Source organism: Felis catus, chromosome E1 (assembly GCF_018350175.1).
Source record: "Felis catus isolate Fca126 chromosome E1, F.catus_Fca126_mat1.0, whole genome shotgun sequence".
In the NCBI taxonomy this organism is placed as follows: Eukaryota; Metazoa; Chordata; class Mammalia; order Carnivora; family Felidae; genus Felis; species Felis catus.
Genome location: NC_058381.1, coordinates 22,078,168 through 22,099,291, shown reverse-complemented (window position 1 = coordinate 22,099,291; position 21,124 = coordinate 22,078,168). Strand labels below are relative to the sequence as shown.

The following is a 21,124-nucleotide window of genomic DNA, read 5'->3' as shown; positions in this document are numbered from 1 at the left end:
GCTCTGCGTGAAGAACATTCCCCTGGGTGGCCTTTTGGATGCCCTTGGGCAGTTCCTGGTCCTTCCCGTCCCCCTCCAGATGGCACATCCACTGCAGGCCTCACACTGTGTGGCTTTTACTTGTTAATCCGTGAGTCTAAGGGCAGCCAGGTCAAGATGAGGCACCGCCCGTTAGCGGTAGCTGTCGTTCCTGGGGCTCCCTGAGGATTTAGGGCAGAGCAAGCTGTTGAGGAGTGTTGAGTGATTGAAAAAATAGCAATGGCAACGATCTGGGCCAGGCACGTGACATAGCAGATTTACCTCTCATGGCACACCCTCGGGACGTGTGTCACTCTCTCCACCTTGCAGCGCACGTGTGACTTGGGATATGTGAGTTTGTGCAACTTCTCTCCTGCAGAACGGGGCTAAAACACAGGTATGCCTCAGCCCTGGCCCTCCTCTCCACCATGTCCCGGGCCAGCCGCTCCGGCCCGGGCCAGAAGGATGTGGGGTCAGAGAAGCCACAAACAGGCAACTTCCTTTCTCCTGTCTCCACTTCCCACTCAGCTGGGACAGCTCCTACTCATTTTCTCAAGATCCTTATCTGCTCCTGCACTCGGAGAAGTTTCCCCATACCTTGCACACTACCCAGGAGAGGTGGGGAAAGGAGTGTTCCATGTGGTCACTGGGCGTGAGTAAGCGTCTCTCCTCCCTGTGACTTCCCCGCCTCTGCACCAGGGGCTGGGAAACCCCACTCAGGTCATCGAATAAAAGCTCTGGGCCCCGCAGCATGGGCCAGGGAAGAGCTCTTAGCTTCACCAGACACATCGAGACCGCTGCAAGGAGGTCTGAGCCAGACCCCCCAGGATGAAGCTCATCACCGTGGCCCTGGTGTGCCTGCTGCTGGCTGGGATGTGGCTGCGCGAGGCGGACAGCAGGAGCAGTGAGTGTGGTTGGCGTCACTACGCTCCTCCTTGGGGAGGGTGCTCTGGGCTTGTGGGCAGGGCTCACCCTGAACTCAAGGCCTCTGTCTCCCCTCCTCCTGGAAGAATTCTTCCTGAAGAGGGTGAATGGAGGACTTGGATGTGGTAGGGGCAAGGGGCCAGAGGGAGAAGGTGTTTAGGCCAGCGCCACAGCTCAGCTGCCAGCCTCAGCCGAAGCAGGCCCTGCCTCATCCAGGGAGCTCTGAGGCTATTTAGGCAAGCCAGGAGGCCTGAGGCCCAGAGGAGGGACTGGGTCCTGCCTCTACCGGGGAACAGATAACAGGCAGAGTGTAAAGTCAGGACTGAGACTAGAACGGGTGGCTAGTCACTGTCGGGCAAGTGTTGGCCCAGTGACTCAGGCCAGTCACTTTACCTCTCAAACTCTGCGTTCCCTGCTGGCAAAATGGGATTGGTAATGCTTGCCCTCGGGGCTCTGGAAAGAAGACTGATCTAATTCCAGGCACCTGAAAAACGCTGCGTAGACAATGAAACGAGGAGGAAGGAGCCAGGATTGGAATTTGAGTCTCTTGGGGGGTGGGGGGTGGCAAAGAGTGTGTAAAGTGGCCGAGTTGGGGGTGGAGCCTGGACAGGGCTGAGGGCCTGGGTAAAGGGCATTCTAGAGAGGGGGTGGAGAGCATCTCAGTTCCTGAAAGCTCTTCCCTGGTCACCTCATCCGTTTGAACTCCTTGAACCATTCTTAGTCTTGACCGAAAGCCACAGACCACAGTTGTCCTGTGTGCACCAGGCTCACTGGGCCCCAAGAATATGGAGTCCTGAGCCCTTGAACCCAAATATTGGGCCAGAACCATACACTCATGGTGGGATGTCAGAACTGGAAGCTTCTTAAAAATCAGTCCAAAAAGTCCTATTTGACAGATGGGAAGTCTGGGGCCCAGATGGGGGCTCATCTTGGTCAAGGCCACACAGCTGGATTGGAGGGAGCTGGGATCTGAACCCCAATGTCCTGACCCTCTGCCTACCTACAGAACTAGGTGGCTGATGAGACAGCACTGCACTGGGCTGGATGTAGTCCCCAAGCCTGGGCCTGTCCCAAAATGTTTTGTTTGTTTGTTCGTTTGTTTGTTTCTAACCACTTGGATAAAAGGAACAACGTCCAGGTTAAGAAATAGATGCAAACCATTTTTTTGTGTGTTTTTCTTCCAGTGCACGTATCGTCCTCCAACTGTTGCTTCACGTTTGTGGAGAAGAAGATTTCCTCGCAGAGAATCCAGTGTTACAAAAACACCAGCTCCGCGTGCTCCCGCAGTAGTCTAATGTGAGTGGCCCTCCCTGGGTCAGTTCCTGACTCCCTCCTCCAGGGACCAGAAATCAGCCCACCTGGAATTAGAATGGCAGACGCTAGATGGCGATGCTCCACCAGATTCTGGTTTCTGAACCTGGAGCCAGGCCGCCAAGATCTAGGTGTGCAGAGCCCAGCATGGGCGCCAGGGGGAGCGCCGCGCTTCTTAGCAGGTGCCAGGAGGGATGCCCCTGCGCTCCCACAGTGACTTGGGTTTCTTGGAACTCCAAGGCGCCAAGTATTATATCCTGATATTTTATGTCCAGAAGAAGGGACTGCTTAAAAGCTCCAGGAATTACTGTGTAGTGGGAAAAGTGAGGGGGTCACAATTATTTCCTGCCTCGGGATTTGCCAACCTATAATCTTGGTTGACCTTGGGCGGGTAACTCTTCTGCACCTCATTGTCTGGGCACTCCTCTGCACTCCTTATCTGTGAAATGGAGTTAAGATGACAGTCGCATCATAGGGTCATTAGAAAGTTAGACTGAGGGGCGCCTGGGTGGCGCAGTCGGTTAAGCGTCCGACTTCAGCCAGGTCACGATCTCGGGGTCCGTGAGTTCGAGCCCCGCGTCGGGCTCTGGGCTGATGGCTCAGAGCCTGGAGCCTGTTTCCGATTCTGTGTTTCCCTCTCTCTGCCCCTCCCCCGTTCATGCTCTGTCTCTCTCTGTCCCAAAAATAAATAAACGTTGAAAAAAAAAATTAAAAAAAAAAAAAAAGAAAGTTAGACTGAGGTAGCTTACCCCCGCTTTTCAGTATCTAGAAAGCATTCACGTATATGATCTTGGCTAACCCTTTTGGGGCACCCATTTTCATTATCATGAACAGTGAAGTTCAGGGAAGTAGAGATATTTGTCTGAGGTCACCCAGATAATTAAAGTTAGAATTGGTCTATAGTTTGGTTGGACAACAGCCAAGTTAAAGAGGTGGGCAGGTTAGAAAAGAAACACACACACACACACACACACACACACACACACAGTGAATCTAAAGCAATGACTGAGGGTTCCAGATGGACACAGACACATGAAAAGTTGGATCGAGGGCCCTCATAGATAGTCTAGGATGGAAATTTCCATACTAGCTAATCCTCAGAGTGTCTGTAGCCCTTACCCCGCCCTAATACAACAAATCACACTCTCCAGAAAAGGGAGAAACTCAGTTGAATAAGCTCTTCCCGAGGTTTGGGAGTTCTTCCCAGTGTACAAGCCGCAGGTCTTATGCCACAATTTCATTTTACAGGCCCAGAGAGAGAAGCTTAGGGGAACCCAGCAGCAAGGAGGGGGAGATGGGACTTGTGTGTGGCACCCAGGGGGCAACTCAAGGTGATTGGGCTCCTCCTTTGTTCTTTTCCCACAGAATCAAGCTGAAGGGAGGCAGAGAGACCTGTGTCTTGCCGACAGCCCGATGGGTTAAGCAATCTTTAAAGTCCAAGAAACCATGCCTGCTAAAGTAAACACGAGTGGATTTCCTTCCATACTGGACTCTGAAGACCGCATGGCTTCACCTGTCTCCCGCCTCAGCCCCTGACCCTATGCCCGTCCTTCTGCCCAGCTTTGCAAGGTCGTAGAGGGTTCACTCAGTCTTAATAAGCTATGTTGTTGCACTTTATATATTTAAATGCTAGAATCTTCAATTCCTGCCTCCCTGGGCTTCTTGGATCCCACAGGGATTTCGGATGCAAACTTGATTGGCACTGAGAAGCTGGGGCCAGGAGCCAGGTGGGTGGGGGTGGGGAAGACTGGTTGGTGCCAGAAGAATTGACTTCTTATCAACAGAGACAATAAATGACTTGCATGTCTCAGCTGACTGCCTTTTCTTGGGGCGTGGGGGGAACATTAATTCAGGACAGTGATGTAGATTCTCTGCTTCCAGGTTTGGCGGGGGGGGGGGGGCGGGGAGGAAGGCACGGTGAAGCAGAAAATGGGAACTCAGGGTTGGGGTTCCCAAAGTCACAGCTGCCCTAGCTGGAGGGGATCTTGTGAGGTCATCCGCCTGTAAGATGTTGCTAGGCCCATTCTACAGATGAGGTGACTGAGGGTTGGAGAGGGACAGAGATAGGCCAGAGGATACAGAGCGAGTCAGGGTCAGGTCTGGTGGTAGAGCCTGGGGCTCCTGCCTCTCAGGCCAGAACGCTCCCGTGTGTCCCAAGATGGCAAGTGACGGCCTGACACAGCATGCAAGGTGGACACATAGGGGAAGCGGAGGCCCCGTCCCTGTCAAAGGGGTAATCACAGGCCCCGACTGGTGCAGTGTGGGACTCCGGGGAGAACAGCAAGGGAGGGGTGTGGCTTCTGGGTCTCAGGGTTGGCGCCCTTAAAGGAGTGGCCTTAGGGGAGTTCTCATGGCTGCTCTAAAAGAGGCCTCTCTCCTTTCCCTGGCAGCACAGTGTCTGTCTGGCCCACTCTTCTTAAACTGCCTCTTCCCTTCTGCCCCCACGACCGCCCTGCTTCCTCCCATCCTCTCTTGTAAGGACTACCGCAGGGCAGTAAGTTGCTCTCAGCTCTCCTTTGCCAACTCCCCCCAGCCCAGGGTCACAGGCCACCCACCCTGGCATGCCTCTGCCCTCTCTATGGCTCTTGAGGCCTTCGGCCCCTCCCTCCTGCCTTCAGAACAGACTCCAAACTCCGCCCGCCCGCCAGCCCCTTGATATTCCAATCCCTCTACAGCCCCGCCTCAACCTTCCTTTCTAAAGGACTCTACCTCTTCCGTCCCCGGAACCCCAAACTCCAGCCCCTCTCCCTTCCTTTCCATCCTGTGCTTCCTCTAGAAGAATCTTTGCCGTGACTGCGCCCTGGCATCCTTCAGGGTCGCTACCAACTAGGACCGGGTCATTTCGTTTTCCCCTGGAGGTCAGGTGCACGTAGTGTCTGTATTACTCTGAGGACCGCTTGGAGCGGGGAGGCATGGTGGCAGAGAGACCAGTTAGAAGCTGATGTTGGGGCCGGAGTAATTGTTCTAGAACATGCTGGGCTGCTGATCCAGGCCCTCTGCGACACTCCGATGAGCCCAGGTCGGCCAGCCACCAACCTCGCGAGGGCCTCCCCAGGTCGGCGCATTCCTCCAGCGCCCTCCGCCAGCCACATGAGCCTGGGAGCGCCCCCTACTGGTTGGAAGTGACGCTTCCCCAAGAAAACACCCTTAGGAGATTTTAAACAAAATGTGTTTTCTGCAACAAGACCACAATCTTACCAATGGCCTTCTCCTTTCTGCACTAACCTAGTTAGCTACACTTCACATTCGCAAGGTCTTCCCCTCCCCGGATCGCAGCAACCCAAGATCTGGAAGCCCATACAATGGCTGGGGAGTTAGGCAGAGACAGACCCACTGCTGGCAGCTTATAGGTCAGGGAACTGGGGCTTATGACCGGAAGCAGCTGGCTCAAGGCCTTGCTTTAAAAAAAGATCACCAATATTAAAAACAACCCCAAGGCCGGCAGTAATTCAAATAACATTAAATATTACTTAAGACCTGGTACTTTTTTTTTTTTTTTTTTTTTTTTTTTGCATCACAATATGGAAAGCACCCTGTTTGAAAATTACAGTAAAATTAGTCCAGGGTATAGCCGGGCAGGCTGGAGGTGAATAAATCGTCGTTTCTCACACTCTGGCTTGGTCTTAGTGTGGCTGGACGAGTTCAAGGCTTCAGGGCACGAGATTTTTGACTGAGCTGTTTCACATACTCCTGGACCCATTTCTCCTTCGGGTCAGCACAGATCTCCTTGGCCAGCTTCGTCCTGAAGCTGTGGATGCAGGAGGGCTGCACAGTTAGATCCAGAGAGGACTCACTGTGCTCTAAACCCTGCGTGGCCCACCTGCTCCAGGTGAGGGATCCTCCCCGGGACAGGAGGGAGGGGGGTGTGTGGAAAGAAGGGGACTCTGGAGGTAGTAGCTGTTCTTGGAGGCCCCGGAGAAGCTGGCCTGGCATCAGACAAAGCAACTGTGAGATTGCAAGCCCATTCGGGGATCGGGGGTGGGAGGGGGTGTGGGGGGGAAAACAGCCCTCTCTGGGCCTGTTTTCAGTGTAATCACAGTCTGGTAAAATCGTGCCCCCTGAGTATAAGATCCCGGGTTGGTCTGATGCCTGTCCTCTGGGGTGGCACTTCAGGTGCGGGGATGTGGGAATGAGGTGGGGTGGGGTGGGGTGGGGTCAGGGAGCGGGTGAGCAGCGTTTTTCTACCTACATGACAGCTGTCTGGGGACAGTGGCTGCTGGTGATTCGATAGGTCGTCAGCTTCGGCAAGGGGATCTTCTTATTGTTAAACGTGAAACAGCAAGGGAACAGGGCACTGAATGCACCTAGAGATAAAGTCACAAAGAAAAAGCCTTTTCGGAGGTGCTAGGTTTTTCTCAGCTTGAATAGGGGCAGGAAGCATCTTTGGGGACAGGAAAGGAAAGAGGCAGAAATGGATCTTATCCACTCCAGGTCCAGTGCTCCTGCCCGAAGCCCCAAGGTGGGGTGAGACCTGGACCATGTGGCTCAAGGTTCTCTCAGCTGTGTGGTGCAGACACGTCATTGCAGACAGGGGCAGGCCAGTGTGACAGGTCCTGGCTCTGGTGCTCCATGTGCCGAGTTTGCGAAGGTCTGCCAGGGTCAAAAAAAAGGCCCTGGATTTGGGGTGAACGGCTTAGGTTTTATCTTGGCTCTGCAATGGCTGGGGGTGGACGTGTAGGACCCTTCTGTCCCCAGCTTGGTCTTCAGCTTTCTGTCTTTAAAATTAGACGTTAAAGTGAAGCTCTGAGGATTCCCAGGGCTCTGATAGGCTCAGAAGTGGGACACTTTGGCTTTGGGCTTCCTAGGAGGAGAGGAAAAGGAAAAGAAGGAGAGAGGGCGGGAAGGAGGGAGAGAGGGGCTTACCTGGCTGGGCGAGCGCCTGGAGGCTGAAGGCGGCAGCTGCCAGCAGCAGGCACAGAAGCGCTGCGGAGACCCTCATGACCGCAGGGAGCTGGGGCGTGAGATCTGGAACTTTCTGGGCTGGTCTCAGCCTCTCTGCAATGCTGGTGGCCCTGCCTGCCTTTTATAAGGAAGCAGAGAGGGCAGGGGCCGCCAGAGGGACGACTGCCTGGGCCGCGCCATGGTCAAGTTGAGATGCAGGGCGCTCCTGAATCTGCTGAGCTGGGGGTTGGCTACCAGCGTTTTCCAGGAATTTCAAGAAGGAAGCTGTGGCTGCAGCAGGGCAGGTACTGTTTCCTTCCAGCTGCCCAGGCCACAGAGAGGAAGTGGGAAGACAGACGTGGTACCACTCTCCATAGTGAGTGCTCCCAGGAGCTGTTCCAGGGCCTGGCTTTCTCTGCAACCAGAGAAAGAGCGCCGTGTGAGGGCTCTGCATGGGCGATGTATCTAGTCCTGACGAGGTGTATACCGGTATCATCGTGCCCATTTACAGATGAAGATGCTGGGGTGCGGAGACATGAAGTAACTTGCCCCAAAGTCTTGTGGGAAGTGAGTGGCGGCACCAGAAGAGAGAGCTGGTCTGTTTACATATAATCACTGCCACTGAACTGCAGAAGTCTTCCTCCGGGCGGGTTTATGTGGAAGTCTCGTACTTGAGACCAATCAAAGCCAGCTTCTGATGGATGACAAGGGCTCCTCTTGTCACCTACTGGTGCCCCCTTCTGCCACTCAGGCCCAGAGAGATATGGCTTGAAGTCCACTGATTTGTCCAGGACCCCTGTTTTCAGGGAGGACTGTTGAGTTTCTAGAGCTGTTGCCAAGAAGGCGGTTGCAGAGTAGAACAAAGTGGGGTCCTTGCTTCTGGGCCTGGCTCCCCACTGCAGTGAGCTTCTGGCTGAGCTTGAGCTTGGGCGAACATCCCCGTGTGCACGGTGGGAGGGGGAATGGGCTTGGACTCTGGGAAAACACCTGCCAAGGGGCGTGGCCTGAGCCTTCTGTTCCCCATGCTTCTTCCCAGCTCCCAGACCTTACTTACTTTTTGGACCTGCCTGGAATGCTTTCCCCTAGGTTTTCTATTCTTGTGGGTCTTTCCACTCTAGCAAGTTGTTTTTCACTTGTGTGCAATGAGGGTAAAAGCATGGAAATAGAGAGCTAAGATTAGTGAAATAGAAAATCAAATCATATATACTGGAAAGGATTGATGGAGCTCAAAGTCGGTTCTTTGATGAACCTACAACGAAGCTAATGCTCTCCTGAGACTCACCATGAAAAAAAATACAAAAAAGTGGCACCTGAGTGGCTCAGTCTGTTGAGTGTCCAACTCTTGATTTTGGCTAAGGTCATTATCCCGGGGTTGTTGGATCGAATCCTAAGTCTGGCTCCACGTTGAGCGTGGAGACTGCTATAGATTCTCTCTCTCTCTCTCTCTCTCTCTCTCTCTCTCTCTCTCTCTCTCTCTCTCCTTCTCTCTCCCTTTCTCTCTGTCTGTCTCAAACATACATGCAAAAAGGCACAGATAGCCAGCAGAAGGAATAAAGGGAGAGGTGTCACCCTGGAGCCTGTAGACTCCAGAAGGAAAATTGGACCCTTATGCCAGAAATTTTAATTTAGATGAAATGGATGACTTCCTAAAAAATATAACTTACCAGACTGCCAAAAAAAAGAGTAATTCTAAAACTACTGAAAAAATGGAATCAGTCATTGAAAATCCTCCTACAAAACATCCTCTGGTTCCAAGGGCTTTCGTAACTAATTCCTTCAAGCATCCCATGGATTAATCTTTCACAATTTTGTTCCAGAGAATATCAAAAGAGTGTGCATTCCATCTCATGTTTTTTTTTTTAACTTAATGTTTATTTATTTTTGAAAGAGAGAGAGAGCGAGCAAGTGGGGAAGGGGCAAAAGGGAGGAAGACACAGAATCCAAAGCAGGCTATAGGCTGAACTGTGAGCACAGAGCCTGACATGGGGCTGGAACCCATAAGCTGTGAGATCATGACCTGAGCCACCCAGGCGCCCCCACTCCAACTCATGTTGTACATCTTACATAACTTTGACACAAAAATTTGTCAAGAACCACACGAGAAAGGAAACCTGTCCCCCGGACACACATTCCTTTCTGGTCCACCTTCTTCTCTGACCTGGGAAGCCAACCTATGTGGATCTCTAGAGTAGGACTTCAGGTCTGCCGTCTGTGGGCAGCGCTTGCGCACTAGGGAGCCCTTTGGGGCGTGAGAGAGGGAGTAGAGTAAGGTGAGGTCTGCTGCCTCTTCTGGGCCTCAGCATGGATGCAGTCCTCACTCAATGGCTTTCACTTCTCTCCAGGGGCTGGAGGGAGGGGGGCGCATACCCTGGCCTTTCCTCTTTGGGTTAAGGGTCAGTTCCTACACTGTTACTAGCCTCAGAGTACTAATGCACCCTTGTGGTTTCTCCACATTCAGCCCACATCTTGCTAAATAGCCTCTACTAATCCATCCCCAGATCACTCAAATTTAAGTGTTATCTATTCCTTATTAGGACCCTCACTGGCATAGGTTTGGACCCAGTACCAGAAATGGCTCCTGGAAATGGTCCTTCCACATGGGATTCTGGGATTGGGTCGCTCATATATTTTAGGAGCGTCTGTTGGCATCATGGTTGCTTAAATCATCACGGGTAAGGTTGTGTGGCAGACTGTGTTTCAATGAGCCCTGCGGGTGATTCTGGTGTGTACCCAAGTTTGGGAACCATGGAGTTACAGCACATCCCATAGCCATCTCTGATCTCTAGTGAAGCCACCAGAAAGCCTTGGCAAAAGAAGCATCCCAGGGCCTTCCCTGGGAGCAAGTAGATCCCTTTCAACAGATCCACTTCTCTGAGCCTTTGGACTCCTTCCTAACACCCCAGGGAAGTCTCAGAATTACAGATTAATTAACTGCAGCCTTCTTTGTAAGCCTAGACTCCAATCAACCAATCTGGCTGAGCATTAACATCATTTCCAGGTACTTGTGCTAACACATTAAATCCCTAATTTTCCGCAAGTACGCCTATGTCAATAAATTGGACGGAATGAGTCTTGTGTGTTCTTCTGCCATTAGTGACCACTCCTACACATGCACCCTGAACCCACAAATCGAGTGGGTGAAGGGACATCCAAACCCTCCTGACTGTAGGGACTCCTGTCTGTCCTTCCCTCTGCTTCGGGACATGATATCTCATAGGAGAGTGGGGTTAGGAGCCAGGGATCTGGAGTCAGCCAGTCATGGCTTCAAGTCCTATATCCACCATTGACTGGTTATGTGATTTGGAGTAAATCGCTTACCTCTCTGAGCCTCTAAGAGGAAACTGATGGTTAGTTATTACCTCACTTTGATGTCAGAGTTGAATAAGATAATCCATGGAAAGTGCTCATCACAGTGCCAACAACCTCCATTTCTAACTAGTGACCAAGTGATGCTCACGCCTCTGGTCTGGGGCCCATGCTGGGGAACCATGCTGTGATACATCTGAGTCTGGATCCCACTGGGAAGAGTGGGATCTGGGATGGCACAGGCTGGACAGTGCTGCTTCTTGAGCAGCAGAGACAAGGTGGGCACAGTTACCCCCCAGGAGCCCCAGGGCTGGAGAGGTAATCTGTGTTTTGGCCAGCAGGGATCAGTGGCAGTGGTTATGAGATCCCTAGATGTGAAATGGATGGGATGCTTACTAAGGGACTGCTTGACTTTAGGCAGAAAATTCTAAGTTTTATGGGCAGAAACCTAGTACAAGTCCCTGTATCCATGGGACTTGAATTCATGGCCTCTTGAAACCCAATACAAGTCTCTGTATTCATGGGACTTGAATTCATTGATTCATGGCATCTTACCCAGTTATCAAATCTAAACAGTTTCATAGACCTGAAATCTTCAGATCAGGAAGACCAGGAAGGGCCCTTGCAATGCTAGGCTGCAGGTGAAATACAAGACAGTTGATTAAATTTGAGTTTTACATAAACAGTGAGCAATTTTTTTAGTGTAACTATGCAATTGGCAGTATTTTTGCTAAATCTGGAAACTCAGAGGTCTATACTGTAAATCTTTGCTAAGCCTTCCCCAGAGGAGCCTACTGCCGTATAACCAGGGTGACTCTGCCCTAGGGAAAGAAATACTGAGACCTTCTGGGATTATTTGATGATGGCTCTAAATGGACGCTATTCTCTGGATACCTGAAAATTCACCCAGGCTCCCTGGTCAGAGTGGGAGCTTATGGAAACTCTATTGGCTTGGGGTTTCACTCAATGATGTTTAGAGCAGAAGTTCAGCTCCCTCTTTTCTAGCTCAATGATCTTTATACGATATAAGTTTCCCAGAACTTAGAATCCTGTAATTTTAGAATCATTTTCTTGTGTAGAGTCTTAGGACCCAAGCCTCCTGCAAGCAGTGTCCAGTAGCCCTGGGCAATCTTAGTGCCCTGCTGTCTTAGACTGGAACATGCTGGAGTTGGCTTCACTATGTCATGTTGTGATTTTCAGAGGTTTACCCATTGAAGTCTATTCTCATGGAATAACTTGTTGGGAAGCCTTGATCTGTCACAGCTTAAAGCTACAACTAGTCAAGGAAGCACCCTGTACTTATGCTTCCCCCTGTCCATCTCACTTTACTCTTCAAAGCTGTCAGGAGTATTGAGATAGTACAGTCTTTCCACTTTACAGAACGGATATTTGACTGCTAGAATGGCAGTCAATGGGAAGGGAGTGAGCCAGCACTAACTGGCACTCTTTGCCCCCCAGGCTGGTCTCTCCAGAGAAAGGCAAGCCTGCAGAGGAAGTGATTAGCACCCTTGTGGCACCAGAGGAGGGAAGTCCCTCCATCCCCCCGCAAACAGTGCAAAACCGCTTGCTTACTCCTTCCTTCACACCTCCTTCTCTCCTATCTCCACATTCACTTATAATATCCCATCCACCTGCAACATTATTCCTTCCATTTGGCCCCCAACAGGAATCATGTGAGGCCTGACTTAAATTGTGCTTCCAGCCCATACAAATTCCACATGGGACCAAACCTTGTTCTGAATGGATGCTTTACAGAAAACAGGACAAATCATAGAGGAACATTTTGATAAATGGACCGTATTAAAATTAGGAAGCTTATTTCATCAAAAGGCATATTTAAGGGAGTGGAAAGAAAAACCACAGATTATGAGAGGTGTTTCAATTTACACATCTGACAAAAGATTCCTATTAGGAATACAGAAGTTACTTCTATTAATTTATGATTAAAAAGACAGCCAATCTACAAATGGACAAAATCTAAATCTAAGCATTACCAAAAATGGACAAAAAGCATGGCCTGGGGTTCATGAAAGAAGACATCCAACAAATATTTGAATAGATGCTCAACCTCAGCAGTCATGAATATAATGAAATTTTAAACCACTACTATGTGGATTATGGGAAGTTATACTCATAATCAGAATGGCTAACTTAAAAAGAATTGACAGAAGTGTTGCAACACCAAATGTGGAGCAACTCTAGTCCTTATACATTGCTGGTGGGTGGGAGTGGATGTAAATTAGCACCATAGTTTTGGAAAATATTTGGCAGATTTGAAAAAGGTTTGGTGGGTGAGCATATATTCAACGTACACATATCCTATGATCTCTGTGTGTATTTCTATCAATCACCAATCATCTATTTATCTATCATCTACATTCTACCTCTGTATTTATCTACCTCTGTGTGTATCTATCTATCTATCTATCTATCTATCTATCATCTGTCATCTACCTGTAAATCCTAACATTTGCAACAATACTTCCAATTTCAGGCCAACACAACATGCTTTTTCCCCCTAGCTTTCTGACATTCCTATGTTTTGTCTATGGAAATTTCTCCAACAATAAGTGGCTTGACTTCTGTTATCTGCAATATATTTGCTTATTTTCTACACCCTTCTCTATGTCAACATTCTCCTAGTTATGTAGCTAACTTAGTCCCAATCTTGTTGGCCCTGAATTGTGGGCCACCTTCTTGGACCCAGTCCTACCAAATATGCTGGTCAAGTTCACGGTCTTGTCCGAGCCCTGGTCCCAAAGAGCACACTGGGCAAGTCCCTGATTCTGGTCCTAGCCCCAGCCCAGGTGAAAACCCCAACCAAATTTCCAGCTAAATGCCTGGCCCTGAGCCAGTGAACTTGTCTGTTGAGATCCAGCCATTGACCAAAGGAAAGGAGAACAAATACTGACTGTATGAAGCCATGACTCAATAAGACAGAGCCTTAGACGAGGACCTGTGTACAGATAGTTCATTTGGAAGTGATCAATGGAAAGGGATCAAGGATCCCAGGGATCAGGGCTGAGCAGGTGGCAGAGGTGGAGAAGGAGGAGAAGCCAACACAAGTATGCATAATCCAGGTCAGCATAGAGGATAGTGGGGACTGATTCCCCTGGGACTACCTGAGACGCCTATGGAATGGCTCCCAGAATCCACCACTGGAAAGAAGGGTGGCAGGAGTGTGTGAACTACTGCCTCCACTCTTCATTGGCAGTAGATTGTTACCCTGTGTTCCCTCTCCCACACTTCTGAGCCTTGGGTGAATGTGTAGGCTGAGCCAAATCCCAACCTGAGAAGGCACACAAAGAGGAGCCTGTGGGCAGAAAGCAAGAAGTGAGGAGGACACTGGCAGCATATGTGGAGAGACTGAAGTGAATCACAGCCTGAGGCAAGCTGTGACCTGAGGGTGAAATCAGAGGTGTGCCCAAGAGGATGGCCATCATCTTCAAGTGACCTCCCCAGTCCTCACTCCTAGTTGACAAGGGAATAAGTCGGGTTCACAGATACTAACCAATCACTATAAGGATGTGGATTTCCAAAGCACTAATGTTCAAGTTAGGCCGTGTAAAACATCAATAACTTAAATGAGATGACACATTACTTATGTGTTTATGTTTAATGTTGTGAACAAAATTCGTTGTAAGTTGAAATATGATGACACAGTCCTGGAGTGCAGCTAGCTGGGCAAAGCTCAGGGGAAACAAATGGATTGTGTTTTGATTGTGGCCTGGGTGTCATTCTAGGCTGTGTCTTCTTACATTGGAAATTGGATTTGTGGTCAGGCTATTTCATGAAACCCTGGTCCCAGACGTCATCAGCCAGCTTGTCCTTGAGGCTGTGGAAGAGAGGTGAGAAATGGATGGAGCTCTTGTGGCCAGAAGTGCTCCTCTCACCCAGCTGATACTCAGCTGCTTATTGTCCCTGGGCTTGACTGTGCTACCTTGGACTTTAGTGGAAAGCTGGTTTTTAGACAGGTGATATATCTGACTTGTAATAGGCTAGGCTCCTGGCTGGCTCAATGTTTGTTTTTTAAAATATATATACTTTAATGTTTATTTTTTTGAGAGACAGAGCATGAGTTGGGGAGGGGCAGAGAGAGAGAAGGAGACACAGAATCTGAAGCAGGCTCCAGGCTCTGAGCTGTCAGCACAGAGCCCGATGTGGGGCCTGAACTCACAGACTGCGAGATCATGACCTGAGCCGAAGTTGGATGCTTAACCAACTGAGCCACCCAGGTGCCCCTGGCTCAATGGTTTTAATCCTGGGTGCTTTACTTCCCCAATCTACCTTAGCTAACAGGCATGGCCAAGATTCCAAGAGACATGGAGGGGGCTTGTGAGGTCATCTGCCAGGTCCCCTCACTTTCTGCCTGTGAAACAGCACAACCTCCCATTTTGTATGGGGCATCTTAATGCCGGAGAGAGAGATCCAATTGTCCTAAGTGACATACAGTCAGGGTGAGTTCTGGGACCAGATCCCAAGTGCCATGCTTCCAAGTGTACTCAGATTGTCGTATCCCTCCACGTGATCACAAATTACAGGCCCTGCAGAGCTGGGTCAGTGGAACAATAGTCCTCTTTCCCTCAGGGAGCGGTCTGGTCTTTGTGCCTTACTATGGTGGGCCTCATGTCTGAAAATGGAGCCAGCCATGCTCACAAAGTACAAAACAATCTTGACACTAAGAGACTATTAAGGAAAGGAAGTCCCATGCCTTCAAACAGATGCTTGCAATTTTGGGAGATTGGGGCTGGAGATAGCTTAATTCTGTGTCTCAAGGGCACCAGCTGTCTCTAAATAGTTGCCTTATGAGATTGTAAGAGAAGGTCTATGTTCCAGGTCAAATGCTTTCCCTCTCCAACATTTAACATACCACTCCATCTTGCCCATTCTACCTAACCTCACCCCCACTCCCAGCCTGCTTCACCTCCCCTGTACCATTACAGTGGCCTGCCTGCCCTCAGGCCCTCCCTCACTTACTCCGACCCCATACTCAGATACCAGGTCATTCTTCCTCATGTGCATCTTGGAATGTGACACTGTCCTTCACTCCTATTTCCAAAACTTTTAGTGCATCTTGTTTTTCCAGAGTCCAGCCAGATGGGATTTCCCCCTCCATCCATTCTCTTCCTCCCCCTCTTGTACCAGCTCTGAAGAATCTTTTCATTTCCCATTGCATGCCATTCCCATTCAAGACCAGTCCTGTTGAAGATTTTTTAACGAAAAGCCTTGAAAGAGCTTCTAGGTTATAGACATCTAGTTTCCTCTAGTTTCACTACTAGGACAATAGTCTGGGTTTGAGGATTAATTAGATAAAAGTTGGGGTTATGGAGAAAAGTTTGAAGCAAGAGAGATACCAGACAAAAGGAGGTGTGATGAGAAAAGAAATGTGAAGGTGATGTTAGAGACTGGAGCCAAAGGCTGAAACACCCTGAACCTCAGTTGAATCTAAAATACTTCTTAGAGGATGGCCCCCAAACCCTAAATTGCCAGCCATTGCTGCCATTTTCTTCCTCCTAGCTAAATGTTACCCCATGAAAAATAAGACCAAGTTGTTTAGGGGCACCTGGGTGGCTCAGTCAGTTGAGCGTCCAACTTCGGCTCAGGTCATGATCTCACGGATCATGAGATCGAGCCCCGCGTCAGGTTCTGTGCTGACAGCTCAGAGCCTGGAGCCTACTTCAGATTCTGTGTGTCCCCCTCTCTCCGTCCCTCCCCTGCTTGTGCTCTCTCCTTCTCAAAACTAAATAAATAAACATTAAAAAAAGAACAAGTTTAAAGTCATATATTTTTTTCTTTGAAAATGCCATATAGTCATTCAATAACATTAATTTCAACAACACTACACAGCAGTACAGGAGCATTGACTTTCTAAGAATTCGGAAGTGTTTCACTCTGATGATCCATGGAAGGACCTGACAATACTGTAGGCAGGTTGGAGGGAGAACAATGACATCCTGCCATGAACTTGACTGAGTTCACAGGAAAGAAAACATGCCACCAGATTTTATACTTTACATTTGCTAACATTTATATCAGACAAAGTCAAAACATCAATAACTTAAATATAGTTAAATAATATTTAAGAAATGTGCTTTAAATTATTATACAAAGTGCTATTGTCGGGATTGTAAAAAAATAATATCACTCTGCCCTTGGGGAGGGTTGGGGGAAAATAAATAAGGTTTTCTTCAGGCTCTGTCTCTCCAGTCTGGGTATAAAGGTTCAAGGTTTCTGGGTTTGGGACTTTTGGTCCAGGCGCTTCATGAAATCCTGGACCCACTTCTGCTTGGGGTCAGCACAGATCTCTCTGGATGTTTTGGTCTTGAAGCTGTGGAGGGAAGAGAGGGCAGTTAGATGGAGCACCTTGAGGATTTTGTCCAGGAATGTGGCCTGTTGGACGCTAAACCTGAGCAGCTTTTTCTCTCTGGGTGAGGGGGCTGGATGGGGACAGGTGGGGGAGGAAAAGTCCTCAAAAGGAAACTGTGCTCTTGTCCCAGGGGAAGCCCTCAGGTTCCTGGCTGAAAGAACTTGGATGATCTGGCCAAGCTCCCAGAAGGTTAGCCTGGATAGAGTATGGATTCCCTCCCGTGAGCTCAGTTTCTCCATGGGGTAAAAGTTCCTTTGGATTAGATGGTATATTTATCTGACTCATTTGGACATGCATCCCGATATCTTTCCCTTGTATGTAACTCAGATAGAACTTTTGGTGGAGGGTTCCAGGGCATGATCTACTCACATCACAGCTTCCTGGGGACACTGGATGTTGGTGATCCTTGTGTAGCTCTCTAGCTTCTGCATAGGGATCTTCCCTTTGACCACACTGAAGCAGCAGGTAATTGGGATGGAAACTGAACCTGAAAAACATTTTGCAAAGAATGATACAGTTATAATGCATCATAAGCATTCATTTGCAAAGGCAGGTAGAGAAGCTAGGAAAAGCTAGCTAGGAAGCTAGGAAAAGCAGGTAGAGAAGACAAAACAAACATACAAGTTCCAATGAACACTGGGCACTCCCAAGTCCAGTGCCTTAGTTCACATTCCACAGATGAAATGGTGCCCAGGAGTCAGTTTCCTCTTTGGGAGTCTGGGGACCCTCATTGTTGACTTGGAATGGAGAAACCTCAAGTGACAAGACTAATCCGGTAGTGCCATTAGGAGGATCCACTGATCCAAAACCACTGACACCAAAAAGATAAGTTCTAAGAACTTGCTTCCCAGCTTTCTGTCCCCATGGGCTCTAAAGCCAACCTGGGTCACATGCTGAGAGGCCCCTGGGTCCTTATTATTCTTACATGGCTGGCTGTAATTCAAAATTTGAAACCCCAAGCACTAATTTTTTTCCTCTGCACTACTGCCTGAAATGTTCTTCACATCCACAATGAGAAATGGTCCTTCCTTCTGTGTCACATCCCCAAACAATGTAAGGGTCATTGAGGTAGTGGCTGCATTTAGTGTCTCTTCTCCAGCTGGTGTCAGGAAGGACCATGGGGACTGGCCTCAGTGGCCTGGGCATCTGGTTCTGGTTCTGGCTAATTGTGCCATGACAGCTCTTTTTATCTCTGCTGTTGGTTTCACTTTCTCCATCTCTGTAATGTAGGCTATGCAGCAAGCATGCTGGGATGGTAGTACCTACAACAGTTAAAATGGTAAGCCTTAGGAAGAGAGGGCCTTACCTGGCTGAGCAAGCACCTGGATGCTGAAGGTGGCCACTGTGAGCAGCAGGCACAGAAGCACTGCGGAGACCTTCATGGCAGAGGGAAGCACAGGAACTTGGGTGTGAGAGATGGAAGTTCCTGGGTTGGTTTCAGCCTCGCTGTTCCTCTGGACACCCTGCCTGTCTTTTATAGAGAGCAGAGTGTGTGGGCGGGGGCATGAAGTAAGACTTTGAATATGCTTAGTAGGCACCAGATCCTGGGGGTGATTTCCAAACGCTGGAAGAAGGAAGCTGAACAGTTTCTATCATTCACTTAGACTATGTGGAGTAGAGGTGAAAGGGTATGTCGTTGTACCAAGAGAAATACAGGAAGTGACCTCAATGGAATGTTAAGGAAATGGAAATGTTTGAAATGGAAAATGTTCTGTTGGAAAGGAAGAATAGAAGCTGAAGTCATAGTGAAGTGAAGACAATCAAAGATCTGGCCCTCTCTGGGGCCCAGGAGGCCTGAGACTGGGCTTTAAGTCTTTGGCTGTACTTTCCATCAGACTCAGGTCCCTGGCATCCTAAACTAGTCAAGCTCCTGTAGAACCCCACACAGGTAGCCTGATAGAACCCTGGCAGAATGGTGGAATCCGGGAAAATCTTCAAGTTTTGATGCCATGGAATCTTATGTTATGGGGCATGAGAATTGGACAGCACATACTGATCTTGTAGGGTGGTGTTTCCAAATATGTTATTTAGACACTAAAGTTTCTTTCCAGTGAAATCATAAGGAGAAACTCAATATTTCATGCAGGTAGAATGGGTCTGTTTGAGAAAGACCTTCAGTTCCCTTTGTTTACATACAGTGGGGTAGGGGTGGAGAGGGAAGGGAAGGAGCTAGGTTTGCAAACCACTGACCTCTTCTACTCGCCTCCCCTCATGTATCTGCCATTACGGTATCATGTGGAAATCCCACTGCCCTGAGACTCCCCTGTGCTCCTCCTCCCAAATCTCTGGCTACCACTGATCTTTATAATATCTCTATATGTTTATTTTTACAGAATGTCATACAGTTGGAACCATACAGTATGTAGTCTTTTCAGATTGGCTGCTTTCACTTAGAAATAGGCATTTAAGCTTCCCTTGTGTCTTTTCATGGTTCATTTCTTTTTATTGCTGAATAGTATTCTATCATATGTGTGTATCAGTTTATTTAACCATTCCTCTATTGAGGGACATCTTGGTTGCTTCCAGTTTGGGGTGATTATGAATAAAGCTGCTGTAAACATTCTTGTGCAGGCCTTTATGTGGACATAAATTTTCAAGTCATTTGGGTAAATATCTAGGAGTGTGATTGCTAGATGATATGGTAAGACTATGTCTAGCCTTGTAAGAAGCTGACAAAGGGTCTTCCAAAGTGGCTGTACAACGCATTGTTCATTCTCACTAGCAAAGAATGAGAATTCCTGTTTTCTGCATCTTCGCCAGCATTTGCTATTGTCAATATTTTGGATTTTAGCTACTCTCCTGGGTGGGTAGTTGTTTCTTATTGTCTTAATCTGCAATTCCCTAATGACATATGATGTTGAATATATTTCATATGCCAATTTTCTATTTGCATATTTTCTTTGGTGGGTGTCTCTGATGAGGCCTGTCACTATTTTTAAATTGGGTTGTTTGTTTTCTCATTATTGAGTTTTAAGTGTTCTTTGTATGTTTTGGACACAAGCCCTTTAACAGATGTGTATTTCACAAAGGTTTTCTCACAGTCTATGGTTTGTCTTCTCCTAATGGTGTCTTTCATGCAGGATAAGTTTTTCATTGTAATGAAGTCCAACTTATTAATTTATTAATTTCATGGATCAGGCTTTTCGTGTTGTGTCTACAGAGTCATCACCAAACCCAAAGTCATCTCAATTTTTTACTATGTTATCTTCTAGAATTTCATAGATTTGAATTTTACATTGAGGACTATGATCCATTTTGAGTTACTTTTTGTGAAAGGTATAAGATCTGTATCTATATTCTTCTTATTTTATTTTATTTTATTTTATTTTATTTTATTTTATTTTGCATGTGGATGACAAGAACCATTTGTTGAAAAGATTTCCTTTTCTATTGAATTATCTTTGCTTCTTCAATATTGATTCTTCCTATCCATGAACATAGGATCTCTATTTACTTAGTTCTTTAATCTTTCATTAAAATTATTGTAGTTTTCCACATATTGATATTATACATATTTTCTTAGATTCATTCTAATGTACTTTATATTTTAGTCCTAATATATATAGTATTGTGCTATTAATTTCAAGTTGAAATTGTTGTTGGTATGTGGAAAAATAATTGAATTTTATGTATTAACTTGGTAGCTTGATACCTTGCTATAATTGCTTTTTTGTGCAGGAGGTATGTGCGTGTGTGTGTGTGTGTGTTTCTTTTCCTACATGGACAATTATGTCTTTTACAAACAAAGACCTTTTTTTCCCAATTTCTTCTCAATTTGTATACCTGTTTATTTTCTTGTCTTATTGCATTAGCTAGGACTTCCAGTATTTTGAATAAGAGTGGTTAGAGGGAACATCCTCGCCTTGTTCCCAGTCTTAGGGGAAAAGCATTTTTTCATGATTAAGAATATCATTTCATTGTTTCTACATCAGTAAATATGATGTTAGCTGTAGGCCTGTTGTAGATGGTCTTTATTAAGTTGAGGACACATCTCTTTATTCCTAGTTTGCTGAAAGTTTTTTCATGAATGGGTGTTGGATTTTGTCAAATGCTTTCTATTGGTATCATCATATTGATATCTTTGTGTACTTGGAGTAAACCCCACTTGATTATGTTGTGTAATTCTTTTCATACATTGTTGAATTCTATTTGTTAATATTTTGTGGAGTATTTTGTATCTATGTTCATAAGATGGTCTATAGTTTTCTTTTGGTTCTTCAGGGATGGCAGGATTTTGATCACTTTGGGGACAGTCCCCCTGCCAGATATACCATGTATCACTGATCTCTATGGGGCTGTGTAGGCTAACAGGTCAAA

General features: G+C 47.6%; 3 protein-coding genes across 3 annotated transcripts; 1 reads left to right on the top strand and 2 right to left on the bottom strand.

The window, feature by feature from the left end:
- Window positions 1-330: 330 nt before the first annotated feature.
- On the top strand, window positions 331-4,044 carry CCL1 (C-C motif chemokine ligand 1). Its single transcript, XM_003996570.3, has 3 exons — window positions 331-922; window positions 2,127-2,238; window positions 3,619-4,044. Exons 1-3 carry the CDS (start codon window positions 847-849, stop codon window positions 3,713-3,715), a joined length of 285 nt encoding a protein of 94 aa, XP_003996619.1. The 5' UTR covers window positions 331-846; the 3' UTR covers window positions 3,716-4,044.
- A 1,718-nt stretch (window positions 4,045-5,762) lies between these two features.
- LOC101099760 (C-C motif chemokine 13) lies at window positions 5,763-7,656 on the bottom strand. The gene is made up of 3 exons (XM_003996569.5): window positions 7,117-7,656; window positions 6,443-6,557; window positions 5,763-6,001 (listed from the first exon to the last, which is right to left on the bottom strand). Exons 1-3 carry the CDS (start codon window positions 7,190-7,192, stop codon window positions 5,896-5,898), a joined length of 297 nt encoding a protein of 98 aa, XP_003996618.1. The 5' UTR covers window positions 7,193-7,656; the 3' UTR covers window positions 5,763-5,895.
- Window positions 7,657-16,207: 8,551 nt separating this feature from the next.
- CCL8 (C-C motif chemokine ligand 8) lies at window positions 16,208-18,268 on the bottom strand. Its single transcript, XM_003996558.4, has 3 exons — window positions 18,114-18,268; window positions 17,177-17,294; window positions 16,208-16,768 (listed from the first exon to the last, which is right to left on the bottom strand). The coding sequence occupies exons 1-3, from the start codon at window positions 18,187-18,189 to the stop codon at window positions 16,663-16,665; spliced, it is 300 nt and encodes a 99-aa protein (XP_003996607.1). The 5' UTR covers window positions 18,190-18,268; the 3' UTR covers window positions 16,208-16,662.
- Between the last annotated feature and the right edge of the window lie 2,856 nt (window positions 18,269-21,124).